The sequence below is a fragment of the Mizuhopecten yessoensis genome, unplaced genomic scaffold, assembly GCF_002113885.1.
Source record: "Mizuhopecten yessoensis strain PY_sf001 unplaced genomic scaffold, ASM211388v2 scaffold4123, whole genome shotgun sequence".
NCBI lineage: Eukaryota > Metazoa > Mollusca > Bivalvia > Pectinida > Pectinidae > Mizuhopecten > Mizuhopecten yessoensis.
Window position 1 is genome coordinate 431,567 of NW_018405387.1, and position 18,248 is coordinate 449,814.

General features: G+C 33.4%; 1 protein-coding gene across 1 annotated transcript; it reads left to right on the forward strand.

Moving 5' to 3' along the window:
• Nucleotides 1-5,150: 5,150 nt before the first annotated feature.
• On the forward strand, nt 5,151-18,248 carry LOC110448671. The gene is made up of 10 exons (XM_021495052.1): nt 5,151-5,191; nt 5,607-5,774; nt 7,881-7,954; nt 9,187-9,346; nt 9,766-9,852; nt 10,717-10,755; nt 12,897-12,929; nt 13,241-13,358; nt 16,457-16,611; nt 17,434-18,248. Exons 3-10 carry the CDS (start codon nt 7,937-7,939, stop codon nt 17,502-17,504), a joined length of 681 nt encoding a protein of 226 aa, XP_021350727.1. The 5' UTR covers nt 5,151-5,191; nt 5,607-5,774; nt 7,881-7,936; the 3' UTR covers nt 17,505-18,248.

Genomic DNA, 18,248 nt, shown 5'->3' on the forward strand with positions numbered 1-18,248 from the left:
TCACATTTTACGGAGTTTTGTTGTCTTTGTTAAAAACAAACACACCAAAACATTCTTACCAACATTTAATTATGATTTAGTTATTTTTATTTCCCAAAATGATATTTTGGAATTGTTATGAAAGAAACATGCGTTTTGAGAGGAACTTAGGAGAGATGTTTACCATTCCCTTAAAAATAGTGTTAAATTAAAGTTGAGACAGGTGTTACGAAGATGAATTACTGCTTATGAAAGCTGTAATCATAAAAAGGTAAGCAATGTGAAGCAAGTAATTTTTAAACAACTCCAGATTCGAAAGAACTAACTTTTTGGTACAAAATGCCCTTTTTCATACATGTAGTATTTTGCCCTAACTTAAATCAAAACAACCAAGTCTTAACATAACACGAGTGTGGTTTACTTGTTCGGAAGTCCCTGAACTTTAATTTAACAGTTTTAATATCTCAGAACCTTCAACGGGAATTTGTTCAATTAATAGTACAAACATTTGTATATTTTTTCAAGAAATGTATGTACATGTAGTAGGCGGGGTCAGGAGACAAGCGTTTGCCACCAAATTGACTTTGCGTTGTGTAGTTTTGAATATTTACAAACTGTTCAAGTTTTGGAACGTAATAACATAGATCTGGAACAAAACCAGTTGCCAACAGTCTGCTCATAAACCCACCTTCCGGTTCCAGTTGTTTTCTCCTGCTTAGTCGAAATGTCTGGAAAGAACCACAACAGCACCAGAGTTCAAGTTCCACAAGTGTAGTATATACAATTGTAGTACATTATGTGGTTTCGTTAAACAAAAATTAAAATTGATATAAATTATTGTTACAGATTTAATATGTATCTACGACTTGTGAAATCTATTACTATTGTATCATTAGTTTCTGTTTTTTATGTAACAAATGTATATAAAAACACCTGGGGGTATAATGTAGGAGTGTGAGGAATTCCACTTCCTTTACAAATATTATTGATTTTGAGCAATATATCACTACGATTATCGGTTGTGTGGATCTTACTGATTGTTTGCGAGTTTGGTAGCGAGTATAGTGTTTGTTCAGAAGTTAAAATTTTTAACCGACTTATTATCACCATTTTAATCGTGGTATGATTGCATCGATCTTGTCCTAGGTGAGTTGATGAATTTCCTCTAACATTTTCATGATCTTATACTCAAAATAATACTCGTTAAAACTAGAAGGAAGTTTCACCTGGGTTTTGACAATTCTGTTGGTTTTTGTTTTTCCACTTTTGATCACAACACAAGATTACATACCTTAATATTTCGATCACTACTTCGGCATTCTTCTGTAGGACCGAGACTCGCCAGGTGTAATTACCTGGGGTCCCTTGACCTTTCGGACCCGTGACCTCAGGAGCGAGTCGTAGACACCTGGTGGCTGGTCCTGACTTAGGTTTGGCTAGTACAGGGGGATCTAGATTGCCTCCCGGACCCCACAATTAAGATACATGTACATCGAATAAGAATCTGATTCAGATCCATTTATCGGCATGGGGTTTGATGTGAAAGTGTTGAGCAACTTCTGAGGAGGAAACTAAACTTGGTCTTCTATGTTGATTAATGTTCTAAGAGATTGTTCTACGGGATCCTGCTTATCTCCCAGATATAGGTCTCTGTGCAGTGGTGGCATTAGATCGTTTTTCCCTGGCACTTGGTTTAATCGACAGGGCCAGGTAGGTGAAGTGTCCTTTTTAGGAGTGATATCCTTAACTCTAAAAAGGTTCTATCCTAATTCATTAATTGACTTGAAATGCACCTACATGTAAGTCTTGCACATCTGAAACGGTTCCCGAGACGCCTTTGCGATATGGGATTACTACAGAACCCTGGGGTTTCCCATTATCTTGGTTGGCGACTAAAGCACTAAAGTTCTTCAAACACATCGATTTCTTATATCATCATATTTACCGAGGAGGAGAATGATACACTTTAGCCTTCCTTGACACCCTCGTCAACCGGAAGCTAGACAGAAACATCAAAGTGACCATTCATAGAAACCCAAAACACACGGACCAATAACTAAACTTCCAGCCCAACCTCCCACTAAAATACTCTGTGTGATACGGTATGGTACAGTGTAGGGTATGGTTTCTTTTCAAAGCAGTTTCCAATGTGCGCTTACAGTTTTTGGCAGTTATGCGGGCATCCTGCACACTTATAAGTGGTGTTAAATTCATTTATTAAAATTACAAAACTCAATGTCCAAAGTATTCCTCAACATATAAGGTTACAAATGTACGACTTTCGATTACAACGGTTAATCATATTTTTAATCAGCACCAATCTATTGTGATGATATTTGACCTGTAATGTAGTAGCTCCTGCTTGAATACAATTTAGAAATAAATAAATTTGACAAATTGACCTATCTGAACTTAAAAGGTCATAAACGTGAAATGTGACAACAATAAACACCATTAACATGAGTGTAACATGAAAGGGGAAATGCAGCCATCAGAACGTGGGACCTCAGAATATACATTGACGCTGTAACAAATCCCCTCATTCAACAAAGTTTTCGACCCTGAACCCACACTAGGCCTAAACCACCGTCCATGGATATATTCAGTTTGGAGTTAAATGAAAGGGGAAAGGTAAATGCAATGGCCAGACTTGGATTCGAATTCAGGACCTCTAAACTCTAGATGTACGGTCAATCCAGCTCCACAACAGGAGCATTACTGGCTCGGTAGGCCTCTTGTAATATGTCAAGGTATACATTAGGCAACATCAGTTGTTACACATACATGTACAACATGACGAGGCATTACACTTCAAAGAGTATAAATTAATGTATAGGGTATGATGTAAAGTATATAATGTAAAGTGAAAACCTTGCTTTTAACTGAAGTTTTACATCAGACGTGGTTTACATTTTGAAATTTATATATATTGTAAATAAATATATATATAAATAAAATAAGAACAGGACAAGTGCGATTTTATACAAAATCATCATTGAAACAAAAGTGTAAATCAAACGTACATTCTGGTAACTCGTCAAAGTTTTGGCGAAAGGAAAAAGATATATTTCTCAAGTAAAAGTACCTACAGCAATATGAAATAACTTGTACATTTGAAATCTGAAGCCAAGGTTTCGAACCACAGTCTTGCCCCGAAGAACAGATTATGTTTTATTCATTTTATCTCCTTTGTGGGGGGTTTTCAAAATATTTCCGCAAGGTGTATTTTTCTTTTCAAAAATGATTTATCAAAGCTATCGTTATGCCTGAAAAAATGAGTTTCGAATGCATAGTTTCAATTTTTGGCAGTGGTACGGGGTCCATCAAAGCACAGAATTCGATAGTAAGCATAAAAAGAAAAGCAATCGTGTCCGGCGCCACATGTGGGACGCGTGGTGATTTCGCTCATTAAATCCAAGAAAATACGTAGATCACAAAATATTATGATATGAAAGTGTTGTTCATATTTGGAAACAATTAAATAAATTAATAAGACAAAATGTCTGGTAGGAACTTCAAAAAATTCAAGTTAAAAACATGAAAAAGGAAGAAAGAAGAAATACTTGATTCTTTACTTCGTACGTGATATATGAAGACTTTAAATACATACGCGGTAAAAAATATAGTTCGTGCTAGCTGATGTATATAAAATGGGATTGATTTATCAAATGTGGGTTATTGTAATGTGTATTAAGTATGAATATAGGATGGTGGTTATATCTGTCTATGACTAACGATCTAGGAGTTTCGTATCTTGACATTTTTTTTTTTAAGATGATATCTAAACAAACTGAAAAGATTTCGACATAATCTTGAAATATGTCGAAATAATTTATAAGTTTAAAATATCATTCTCCAAGATAATTTGGCCGAGATTATTATGACATAAAAAGTTACGATATAAACAACAGATGATTTCCAAAGGGAAAAAAGAGAACAATATAGAACAAATGTCACTCTAAGTCCCAATAGTTCGGCCCCTGACCTTCTTCAACGGCAAAAGTCAACGGTTGTTTCAAATAACGTCCATCTTACTTATTCGGAGGAACAGGAATGTTACATTGTTATAATAACAATATAGGTCAAATGCGTTAATGACCGGAAGTGACATCGACTTTCCACTTATAAATCTAGTTATATTGCAGATATACGAAATATACAATGATGTATATGTGTTAATATACCTTAATATAAGCTATAAGTACATTACATTATGAACTTTTTGAAAACTATCCTTGTTCTAATTTATCTAAAATATTGCAAATTGATATTATGATCGAGCATTAACACGATAAAAAACCGACTTAAGGTATTTCAGTCAGCGTCATGTCAGTGTATATAGTTTGTAATGGGCTCATAACTTTCTTCAAAATGAAAATAAATATGGAAGCTGCTTGGTATACCTATGTCAAGAACAATGTCAATAATGACCTCAATAATGACCTTTGCAGAAATGTTTTGTCGAAAGTATTTGAGTGGCGAAAATATTACATTGAATATTATAATTCATGAAAAAAATTACCTGTACATGCATTCCTGAAGTATCCGTATATTCACTATTATCGAGAAAAATGTAAGAAAATGATTCCAATCTGAAGAATGATTGCATGTATTTTCATTGGATATTTTACGATAATTAATGAAGCTAACAAGGCTATTGGCACCAGTCAAGGAAGATTACATGATTGATAACCTGTAGTGTTTTGAATGATGTACAGGTAAAATATCACTTGCTTTGCCGGCTTTTTTCCAACCTCAGTCAGCCTTATTAGCTTTGTGCTCAGTTGTGATTTATTCAGTGGAAATACACAAACGTGAAAACTATCTCGGCTAATATGATATTATATTGAAACTTTTAAACGTCGACATACTTAACTCGTTAGTCGTAAGGCGATGGTTTGATTTGTTTGGTTTGTTTGTGTTTTACATCCTATTAACAGGTATGGTCATTTAAGGACGTGCAAGGTTTTTTTGAAAGAGGAAAGCTGGAGTTCCCGGTATGTACATGGCGACTGCCTAACGTAGGCCTCAATGAACGTTAGTCGATGCAGAACAGGGCCACGATAGCATAACTTAATTTAATGCAATTCAGTGTCACACTTACAGGACAGTTCATGTTAAGTAGGACTCAAGCCTGTTATATTTATATTTTCGTTTGAAGATTCTTCACTAAAATGAGCTGTATCTAATAAAAGGAGATATGTTGTTAAAGGTAAATCATGGGAAACGTGTCGTTAGGAACATCGTTTATATTCAAATTTAAGATACTTTTATATACAATTATATTTATATATTGAAGTATGTGAGGTTTATATGATATCATGTTGCTCGAATACACATAATTTGTTGCATTTCATGTTACTAAGACTATCTAGTATAGTAATTTCATGATATAAGAGTAATCACGGTGATATTACCAGTGTTACATACTTAAGTTCCGTTTATATCATAATGTAATTCAAAATTACCATTTATCTCTCTAGGTATTGTACATGTATCATGGCACTGGTCATAAGGAGTTTAACAGAATGAAAAACGTATCACATGTTAGTGTCTATCTATAAAGGTCATTTATCTATGGCAGAACACACATTCCATTTTAATATCAGTACATCATATTATGACAGGTTGTTTTTTACGACTGCTATCTTACATACAAGCAGCACTTAAACCATAGCAATTGTTACCTGCTGCATAACGGGAAACCTTCTTCTTCGTGGTCTTTGTTGGGGCTGATTCGTCCGGATATACCGACATCGGAAAACTGAGAAACTGAGAAGGATTAAGAATAGAAGGTAAGTAATTGGATGTTAACGAAATTATTACTATATATTGCTCCGAATATCATGATTTCTGTGATTAATGTCGATTGCTGCAGGTTTACCTTACAGCACATTGTTTCCAGAGATGCAGATGCATGACGTTGTACGGTCGTTTGTTAAATTGAATATATCTGAACAAGGAATTGAAAGGAATTGTGTCATTGGAATAAATTCATAATATTTATAATTTAAAGATGTAAACGGAAACACATCCTGGGTCACTTTCATTATTATATTATAAAATGTAAATATCCTTCGAATATTTTCAAGCCCTAATAGGGTGTACCATTGCGCTTTGTATACAATGTCTTCCGCATTCTCATGTAACAAATCAACTTGGACTCCTTCCAATGACCATTTGACGTCTCGTTCAAAAATGTTCATATCACGAAGGTAACTGCAAACGGTCCCCGAAGACGTCGTCCATAAATTAAAACGGCATGGAAAACATGGTGTCATTTTGGTCCAAATAAAACAGAAACATTGCACACTTTAGTAGAGTCTATATTTTGGCTTACAGTAAACGCGCGGTGACGCTAAACACACTTTCTGTGAAACGCTTCTCGATGCAACATTGGAGAAATACTGTGTACATGAACTTGTATGAGTCCAGGTTTTAGCAAAATCAGGCTCCCTACGACGACCATTCAAGAGTACTGGTACAGCAGCACCCGTTCCTGCAGGAAGGCGCGTGACTCAGATGTTATGAGGATCTGTAATTATCTGCCAACGTCCTCACTCTAGACTGCGCACATAGAGCCCTGACTTCTCCGTGAGTAGGAGGAGTGGATGAGTGGATGGGTGGGTGAGTCAGTGAGTGAGTGAATGAGTTCCAGTAACGTGTTTTAAATCAGAGAAAAGAGTTGCTCTGTGCAACAAAAGAGCATTCACGAGACGAGCAACATGTTTATACAGAAAACAAGGGTGTACATGAAGGTCGAATCTTCCGATCAGCGTTGCTCGGTTGGCTTCGGCGCTGAAGGAGAAATGGTACCGTATACCAATGGGTTTCGGACATTTTAACGTCTACTCATTATTAAGGTTTTATTTAACATATATTCGTAATTAAGTTTAACATATAACATGTACTAATTATAAAGTTGAATATACAACATATACTCATTATACAGTTTAATATATAACATATACTCATTATACAGTTTAATATATAACGTCTACTTATAATACAGTTTTATATATAACATACACTCATTATAAAGTTGAATACACTTATAATAAAGTTTAACATATCACGTCTGCTCATAATAAAATTTAATATATAATTAAATATATGACTATACTTATTATAAAGTTTAAGTTATAACGTCTACTCATAATAAGGTTTGATTTATAAGATATGCAGATGAGAGCATTTTAATGTCAGAACAAACGACAACAATACACTGTGTCAACCTTAAACATCTTTAACTAGGTAAAGCATGATCATACATTTCTTAACCCTGGAATACCTATCTAGCCACTCACTGTCGCTTACTGTATACCTTGTTTCACATATCTCGCTCTGTTACGTCATGATATAATAACAATTAATTTCTGGGCGGAAAATACATGGAGTTCTCACATCCGAAAGGCATTGACTAACATTCAAGAATGAATAACACATTATTATCAAAATGAATATTAATGCAGTAATACATGACCTCTTCATTGATATAGAATTTTGAAATATATTCTATATTGATTTTAAAAAATACAAAAGCGATTGTTTGAATCAGCGAAAATCCGAAACCGTCAAAACATTATACGAAGCATTGTTGTACAGCATATATGTATTTATATTTATAAATGTATTATGGTAATGTATATACCTAGTATCACATAGAGTATGTTCTTTCTGTATTGACAAACCGGCAGTCACATCATTGGTTTGCACCTTACACTAACAGTAAGAGTCAGTAAATGTTGACGCCTTCAAAACAGTTACTCTTTATTTTTTTGATTGTGCTTTCTTCTTCTATTTTTTAGACCAACGAGTTACCAATTGCCTTAAATAACTGACGAGCTAATTATGAATGTTTTGTTGCAATCTGAATAATTGTTATGAGTCATCTTTTCCAGTTGCATGTACTAACCGCCAGGTATCACCTGAGAGGGGACTACTTCACTTACTGGAAATGGCAGCTATTGAAACGGTAAGAATGTATATTCTATGAAAAGTATGTATATGTATCACGAAATCAGGGTTTCTTGTTATGTTTTCATACATTTAAATTATTGAACATAACAAGACATTTACATGACTAGTTATACATTTTCTTAACATGTCTAACAAGCCAAACAATATTTGATTTATATAAGATCATTACATTCATCTATCAAGGTTATACCATAATACCATTAAAACTTTTCATAATATTATCTGAAGTGCCTTACGTAACCATGGAGATATACGTACAAGGTATATGGTAACAGATATATAGGAGATGATGCATATTATTTCTAAATAAGTTCATCATGCCTTAATACATATAGGTCCTTTATAATATATAAACTGGGAATCAGAATATTTCATATTCTTTGCCTTGTTCTAATTGACTGGTAAATATTTAAGTTATCTTTTAAAAGTCTTTTACAAGATGGTTTAGAGCTTTAGCTGTTAAAAATACACGTAAAACGTCACGGAATTTGATTGAAATGATATTTGAAGGATTGATAGTATGTCTTATCAGAAAAAAATGGTCAATAATATTTGTTTATTTTTGCATTTTTTTGTTTTAAAGTCCTTGATTTATTACAATACTTTAAAAACAATATTGACATGTTTACGTTCTTGCTCTTAGAAATCAATGCGATATGGACGTGGAAGATCAATTAATTTCACCGGGGCATATTACTCAGCCTTACTTTAAAACGCACATACTTTCATCGGTTTTTCCTCTGGACGGAATCCACATGTGGTGGATGAAACACTCGTCTTTAAACTTCTATTTTAAACAAAATGCATGTTTTATGTTATGTTTGTGAGGACTTGTTTTTCTTACGTCTTTTGGGTTCTTTATGATGGATTTTTGCGTGTATTTTATTGTTGATATCCTTTGATGTCTTTTTGCTTATGGCGTCGTCCCGGTGATATTATATTTTAGTGTTGTTTAGGAGGGTTTGTGGTGTCTCACTGTATTCTTTATCAAATCTCATTTGTTCATTTAGTTGTATTTCCGAGTTTGTCAGGTTTTGTTGTGATTTTTGTTTGTCATCGCCTCGGCTCCTGTTGATATTTTCCCGTGTTTGTGAATGTTATTGTCATCGTTCTAGCTTTTTGTGACTCCTTGGTTTATATAGGTGTTAAGTTGTGTATTGTCACTTTCTTAATTCGGATTTTGTCTTGGTGTGTTACTGATATTATTTTTCCGGTTTTTGTTTTCAGGACTCGGCTATGAGCAAAGAAAATCCAATCAAGTTAGAGCCTATAAATGAAAATAGTCCGTCCACAAATATAACAACGCCTACAAATCCTGGAATACATAACCAACCAAAGACCCAAGATTTCAAAAATTACAATAAATCTCCAAAAGGAAAACCAAATGGTAGGTTTTACAATATTTGTTACCATTTAAAATATTTGTGAATTGAAATTTAAAGAAATGACCTTAGTTTTATTATATACAATGACATTCGAAATCATTCTATCAATCTGCGTGTTAGATTTTTATATATGTATTTATTTCTATCCATCAAACTTCACATCATAAACAACAGATGATTTCCAAAGGGAAAAAAAAGATAAAAAATATAGAACAAATATCACTATAAGTCCCAATATTTCGGCCTCCTAGCTTTCTTCAAGGGCGAAAATCAACGGTTGTTCGGAGGTACAGGAAAAATTTGGTTGAGATGCAGATCGGTTATTTAAATAAATAACTTTTTTTATATTTACTCTCAAAAGAATTAATCTCTTTTTTATATATGAAATGTAACGACAATTCTTTATTTTATGGAAATTCAGATTCCAAGGGAACATCGAAAAGAAAACATATCATCATTATCACATTAATGATATGCACGTTTGTGGGCTCGGCAACGGGTCTTATTCGTAAGTGTTTAACACCTTTGATTAAAACCGATCAAATCAATGAAAATAATGACATGACATATGGTGTAATTTCTGTAAACTTTTACATGTTACCGAGTTTTTACACTCGTCTTTATTTTCACGTTTACGTTGGATATGCTAACGTAAGTGAAGTGAATATGTAAAGAGTTTCACACACTGATTGACCGATCCCAAAACCTAGCGACAACTGCTTGGTTTTAAAACAAACAAACCCGGAAGGAAAAACAACAAACAAACCCGGAAGGAAAAACTTCTAAATATTTCATAAAGAATCTCATGGTGCTCCACAATGGTAATGCCCAGCGAAAAAAATGTATTTGGGTAACACCTGTTCATCATTGTGCATATGTGATAATAAAAATGCTTCGAAAATTGTGTATATGATGTTGATATGATGATGATGATGATGATGATGATGATGATGGTGATGATGATGATGATGACTGCGCGATGTTAATGGTACATAATATCTTACACATTATGATTGCGATAAAGGTTAGATGATTTCCTTAATGTTATATGAACTCATTTGATTTGTTTAAGAGTTATCTTCCTTGAGAATATATCTTACCTTAGATATTATATCTGTGATTTATGTAACCGTTTTCTCTTTAAAGAATATATCAAAACTTACATTGATTTATGTAAGAGGTACATCCGTTGAAGCAGTTGATTATTAATATAGCGTGAAGATTTCCAATATGTCCAATAATAAGGTATTAATTTCAGTGATAAGACTACTTACGAATTGTCTTAGTTTCAAATTTCTTTTGAGATAGTATTTTTGTCACAATCTGGTGGATGTGTTTGATTGTTAATACAAATTAAATGTTTTTGTTTCAGTGCTATATTCTCATCTTAATCAAATAGATGCAAGAGAAGGTAATACACTTTCCAAATACATTTTAAAGTTAGAAACAGAGACATTAGTTTTAATTAAGCTTACTATGCATTTGCAGATGCAGATACATCATTTTTCGTTACTCTTGTTACGATACTGATGTATTTGTAGATACAAGATAGAGAGACATTAATTGTCGTAAGTTACCTTTGTAACCATACTAGTGTATCTGTAGATAAAGAGACATGATTTTTCGTAAGTTACCTTTGTAACCTTCCTAGTGTATCTGTAGATACAGTGACATTAATTTTAGTTACACTAGTAACCTTACTAGTGTGTCTGTGGATACAGAGACATGAATTTTCGTTAGTTACCTTTGTAACCTTCCTAGTGTATCTGTAGATACAGTGACATTAATTTTAGTTACACTGGTAACCTTACTAGTGTATCTGTGGATACAAGATACAGATACTTTGATTTTAGTTACGCTGGTAACCTTACTAGTGTATCTGTAGATACAGAGACATTAATTTTTGTTAGTTACACTGGTAACCTTACTAGGTTACTGATACAAAATACAGATACTTTTATTTTAGTTACGCTGGTAACCTTACTAGTGTATCTGTAGATACAGAGACATTAATTTTCGTTAATTACACTGGTAACCTTACTAGTGTATCTGTGGATACGGAGACATGCATTTTCGTTAGTTACCTTTGCAACCTTACTAACGTGCATGTAGATACAGAGACATTCATTTTAGTTACACTGGCAACCTTACTAGTGTATCTGTGGATACGGAGACATTAATTTTCGTTAGTTACCTTTGCAACCTTACTAACGTACATGAAGATACAGATACTTTGATTTTAGTTACACTGGTAACCTTACTAGTGTATCTGTGGATACGGAGACATGAATTTTCGTTAGTTACCTTTGCAACCTTACTAACGTACATGAAGATACATAGACATTAATTTTAGTTACACTGGTAACCTTACTAGTGTATCCGTGGATACGGTGACATGACTTTTCGTTAGTTACCTTTGCAACCTTACTAACCTGCATTTAGATACAGAGACATTAATTTTAGTTACACTGGTAACCTTACTAGTGTATCTGTTGATACGGAGACATGCATTTTTGTTAGTTATCTCTGTTACCTTACTATATTATATGTGGATATAGAGACAGTGAGTCGATACATAAGCTGTTTATATTTATAACGTATATGTTTATGAGGAGACAAACGAATACTACATAATAGTTTATTCACCTTACTATTGACTTCTATTGTTATTATAACAAGAGAGTACTGAAGTGTCAACAAAGTCATAATTCGAACTCAAAATCGATAAAACTAGGTAATATTTTACCTTACACGTCATAGGCTTGACGTCACATGCCTCAATGCGGAAACAGCGGCGTGATGACATTGAAAACAACAATAATAAATTAGCAACATAAGTCAAAAAGAATTTATTTTTTTCATGCGTAAATACAGTTTAGCGTTAAAGTTTAAATTCAGCAAAGTTCGCGAATTGGTTTGGTTTTATCTATAAATATTCCAAGGTAAATACCGTAAAATAATAGTTACTAGTTACAAAAAAATATGATCAAGGTTTTTGGGCTTATTCTAGGATTCTAGGGGATTGGAGTGATAAATACTCTTTCGCCCCAATAAATGTAGGATAGGGAAATTCCACCGTCAGGATTTCTCGAAAGTCTTGCATTTTACCCAATTTGAAAAATACCTCGGAATGAGTTTTCCTGTCTCCTGGACATGGAAAACCTGTAAATAGTCTTGAACGTTAAAAATAAATGATTTTTATCGTTTTTTGCATATCCGCCTTTAAAAGTAGTACGACAATAAAAACCTGTTGTACTTAATCGGCGGATTCATAGGCCGGTTCTTTTTAACATTTATAGTTTTTTTTCTTGTCATGACGAACCTATAAAAAGGATCGTTGAGATCAAATGACCATTAAAGACAAACCTTTTTCTCGGATTTCCGCCTCGGGATTTTTTTTTTTTTTATTTTTCAATTTGACAATAAAATTTCCTTTGTGGCACTCTCTGAAGATTAAATATCATCTTTAATCCATTTGGGAATATCCCTGTAAATATATTTTAACAAATTTGGTTTAATACTAAATTTGATGTTTTTGTTTTATTTCTATAGCAGCGATAGAAAGTGGCTTCCAGTACCCTCCAGGTAAATGATTTTGAAGAAATGTATTTTTTTATATAATAAAGAAGGAAATATACGTATTGTAATACATGTAACTGATGCATTATCAATGTCATTCATATTTGGGTTTTTTTTGTAAAATTGTTTCTTTAATTAAGGAACTCAATATCAATCTTTACTTACGTAAATAAATGCTAAATTCAATATGTTTAAAAAAAACATAAAGACTTTTTTTCTGTAAATCAAGTCTTGATTATTAAGTATTTTCTAAATAATGATTTGTAATCTATGTCTATAAACTAATCCTATATCTATGACATTATGTTTTTGCATAGCTCAAAAGCATGAAAAGACGATGGCGGAAAGATGTAGAACTCAAACCAGTGAGTCTATTAGAAACTGCTTTGATATTGACAAGTACTTTTCGGAAACAACGACGGAGAGAAAATGCTCGTAAGTAGATTTGATTTGTTCAGATGTATTGAGGGTGTCAGGAATATTTATTCATTTAATTAGTCGTCTGTAGAGGGTCCAGAACACTGCAGCACGGCTAGTTACTCGAACCCGAAACAGAGAGCACATCACACCTGTGCTTTATTCGTTGCACTGGTTACCTGTACGATACAGGTCGCAGTACACAATTCTGTTATACACATACAGGGCACTGAATGGAACAGCTCCTCAGTACCTACAGGAGCTTGTTACCCTGTATCAGTCGTCACGATCACTGCGGTCGGAGTCAGAATATTTGTTGTGTGTCCCAAAATCTCGTACTGTGACCTACGGAAACAGATGCTTTGGGAGGGTTTCGGCTACGTTGTGGAATAGCTTACCATCTGCTATTAGAAAGCCAAATACCCTGGCTGGGTTCAGGAGGAACATCAAAACCTACCTCTTCACGTCTGCGTTTTAGAATCCTTGCAAAGACGTCATGTAAATACCACCCTTTTATTTGTTCAAGTATGTGCACATTGCTTGTTTAAATGTATAAAAGTGATTGTAAGCCTTTGTTTTTTGTTTTCACATTTATAACCATTACTATTATCCATATGTTGTAAAGCGCTCTAGAGTAATTTTACACATTATATGGGGCGCTATATAAATGTTGTATATTATTATTATTATTATTATTTAAGACGTGTATTTGAGTTATAGTATGCATTTTTGCCCCAGTATAAAGTGTTAATAATATTTGTAAGATAGTCATAGCCGGTGTAATATCAATTGATTACGGTGTTATAAGGGGTTAATTTTAACCCAGTAACATAATGATATAAACTCGACATTCCAGTAATATGTGTAAGTGTATAAGGTTTTAGAATCGGTGTTTACCTAGAAACACAGTGTCAGGTGGTTTCCTATCGAAACATATATCTGAGGGTTATAAAATATTATTAATTGCAATGAAATCAAATTTATTAAAGGTAACAATCAAATCATATTTATTAAAGGTTACAATGTAATATTATTTATCAGAGTTTAAAATTAATTATATTTATTTAAGATTATAACTAAATAATGTCAATTGAAAAAAGCAATATTTATTAATGGTTATAAATAAATAATATTTATTAAAAGTTGTTATGAAATAATATATATTAAAAGTTTAAACGCTTAAAACTTCTTTTTCGACGCCAACTAACTTTTTCACCTACGATCAACAAAACAGGATACACTTTTTTTTTCAAATATTTTATTTCTCCCAGACAAATATTATATATCTTAAAGGGGCAGAGTATCAAGTAATAAAACAGCCCAACGTATACAGAGCTAAGGTCATATATTCATTTTTGATACCGATATTTTTCCTGAGTAGAACATCCTTGTCATTTAATCTGCATTAAACACTGTTTATTACATTTTATCAGTGAAATATTGAAAAAGTGACCATTTTTCGCCAGTTGAATAATGAGTTTTTGCATTTTATTGAAATATTTGAAGAGAGGACTATATTTTGTCGAGTAGAGTTGTCCAGACATGCTTATGGTAAAATGATCAAGATCAAGTATTGTTAGCTTGATGTGTCTCTTTTCGTTCCAGAGAAGGTTTTCGTAAAAAAAGAGAAGATATAAACAGAATTTATAACAGTGTCTTCTGTAGTATAACACACATTTTAATCGTGTGGCTAATAATTTGATATCTTTCACGTATAAGCGTCACTGTAAGATATCCTAGTTATATTTATGTATGCTAGGTAGCAGTCCGAATTATTCTGACGTTTTATCGACTTTTTTTATATCGGTCTGTCGTCGATTAACGTCAGAACTCCGGCCCTCTAAAATATGCGGGAAATAAGCGACCCGCGCCCAGGTCGCACTTCAAACTGATATTTCAGAAACAAATCGTCACTTTCACACACATGTCGCACACGGATCGAAAGATCTATTCTTTATGCACAAGATGAACATAAATAACATGCCTCAAACAACCAATTCAAACAATAAAAACATATTTTTTTTAAACTTACTCTGTTTTATTCTAGTTTTTTGATAGCCCCGCCTTCTAATGCCAGGTGACCTAAATATCGCCGGCCTACGTCATAACGTTGGGAAATACCTTCGGTAACGCGAGATCTCGTCAAGTCATGTGACATTGCTCATGTCCTCATTTCCATTAAAAAACATGGATTGGTATAGAAAACGTTGTAAAATACTGTTCGTTATGATCTTTGAAACATGTTTTTCATACCACCTAGTGCATAAAAATTAGACCTTTTGCGATCCGTGTGCGACATGTGTGTGAAAGTGACGATGTGATTCTAAAATATCAGTTTGAAGTGCGACCCGGGCGCGGGTCGCTTATTTCCCGCATATTATAGAGGGCCGGAGTTCTGACGTTAATCGACGACAGACCGATATAAAAAAAAGTCGATAAAACGTCAGAATAATTCGGACTAGCTAGGTAGGTAAGTGCTGCGTATTTATATCTGATCTATTGTCATATTACATACATTGTTAATGTCTTTAGTTTATTTTTATATGGAAATCTAACCATAGTGATCATGAGTAGATGCAACTGGAGAAACATTTTGGTACATTTTTGTTACAGATGCTAAGTTTAATGCAAACCTACACATCTGATATAGAGCAAGTAATCAAGTATTGCATATTGCATGGCGTGAGAGGCTCATTTAAGATGCGCACTGTTGATAAGCGTGGTGCCATTAGAATATGGCGCCAAATATTATATGGTTAGCCCCAGAACATGATTTGGAACAACATCATCGTACTTATATATTTTTGATGCAATAAGTCCAAAAATGAATGTTTTTTCAGCTTCAGAATATCTTTATTTGTTGTCCCATGAAATATTTTGGAATCCTATCATCAGCGATAAATGTGTTTCTACAACGAGAAACCAAATATCATATATATAGATATCATTGAATGGAGTAATAATACAAAAATCATCTTTGATTAATAAATCATTCCTTGATCCCAAGTTACTTTTATGTGGGAACTTGCTTTTATTACAAAACATGTATACGATATTATTAAAACAATCATGTACATGTATATTAGCATGATTTTCGTTGTATCTTTTTGTAACAGTTATTTGGAAAATGTTGGGACTTGCGTGATGGACGAAAGTGAAATACAGCCTTTGCAAAATTGTTCGGAGCTGTTGGAAGTACTCATCCATCTAACCCCTGGTGCCGATACATTTTTAATGGCGGAGGCATACCTTCAAGTGGATATACGCCAATGTAAGATCGATATATTAGAAATATCAGAGGAGAAAAAATTACGAAAATAATGTCAAGTTATTCCTTTGAATTTTAACATATGTGTTTAAGCCCATAATCTCCTTAGCGAGACTCTTCGACCAGTTTTATGTTAAATGGTGTCAATTGTAATTTATGATGTCGTCCTCAATCTTATTGCTACATGTGTGTTTACCATGTCAACGAAAGATATATGTATTTCTGATGCAAGTCCATAGGCAAACAGTTTCAAAAAATAATTCGTTAAAAATATAGAAAGAAATATTTCTCGCACAGGAACATCCCATGTTCATAGATGTATCCCAGTTTAGATTTTCCTACACTTCATGAGACAGGTGGTCCAAGGGTGATACCACTTCCAGATTTCACTTGGCAATGATTTATTCGTGCATTTTTGTACCTCCACCCTATAATACGTACATGTAGTGTACAAGTTTTCCGTTGTGCCCTCAATTTATATGGCCTCTGCACCTCTGAGGCTTTGTTTAAATGCTTCCGTTGAAAGAATATAGTCCGTGCTCATTTAATAAATAAAATACGTTATATTTCATAACGTATTAAAAGAAAGGTTCAGAATCATAAGTGTAAGGCAAAGAAACAGAATCACATTTATAAGATTTTAAAAAAAAAGTCACTAATGTCTTTTTGAAATTTTCGAACAATCTGACCCAATTGTTTTTATTATATATCAAAATACGCTCAATACAATAGCATTTATAGTTATACTCGAATTTTTTTTTAAATAAGTGTATTTTTACAATTAGTATTTAATTTTTACAATTACTTTTGTTTTGTTGTTTTTAGGCTCTTTTTACAATGAAACTGCTATGGATATACTGAGAAGGAGAGGACAAAACGTACAAACAGTTCAGTAAGGGAACTCCTCTGTATTGTCTGCAACTTTAATGTTGAAAACATAAATGACATTTTTTTTAGACAATGATTTATTCCTTATTTGTATAAGAAACGGAAATGTTCATAAACATTATGTCGAAAGACATACTGTCATTGTTTATGAGGACTTTTCAAGAAGATTTTGGAATTCTGAAAAATTTTAAAGCATCTATATATATGGTATGATCAGCATTTTTGACATGTTCCGTGACGTTGACACCGCTTTTAAAACAAATTTGGATACTTTACAATAGAAATACACGACAGCCATATTCAGTAGTAGGAATACGTCTAAGTGCATATTTATATGAATTGTACCGAGGTGTCCCGAAAAATGGTATTCATAGCATAAGCAACAGCACTTACGTTAGCAAAAAGCTAACTACGTATCCATTGGCACGTGGCTTTCCTAGAGGACAATGGACATACCTATATAAGCGGAAACAGATTGCATACATACATGCAGTTTTCATGAATTCTGCTATTTGGAAATGTTGGCATTCTTAATATTTTAGCTATTGTTCGTACGTTTGAATAAGTATTCTTATTAGTACTGCATTTTGTGTGAGTGCTGTTAATGAAGCGATATTGACGGAACAGCAATCCCACAATTTTCGTCACTTGAGCGATTGTTTCAAAAGCTATTCAACCTGTCATTTTAAGCAGATTCAAGAGTCATATTGACAAAATATAAAATGGCATCTCATCTAAACATGACTGCTTTC

Coding starts and splice junctions, on each gene's coding strand:
- LOC110448671 (XM_021495052.1), top strand. Junction 9,347..9,765: donor TCCAAAAGGAAAACCAAATG/GTAGGTTTTACA, acceptor ATGGAAATTCAG/ATTCCAAGGGAACATCGAAA. Junction 13,359..16,456: donor ACGACGGAGAGAAAATGCTC/GTAAGTAGATTT, acceptor TTTTTGTAACAG/TTATTTGGAAAATGTTGGGA.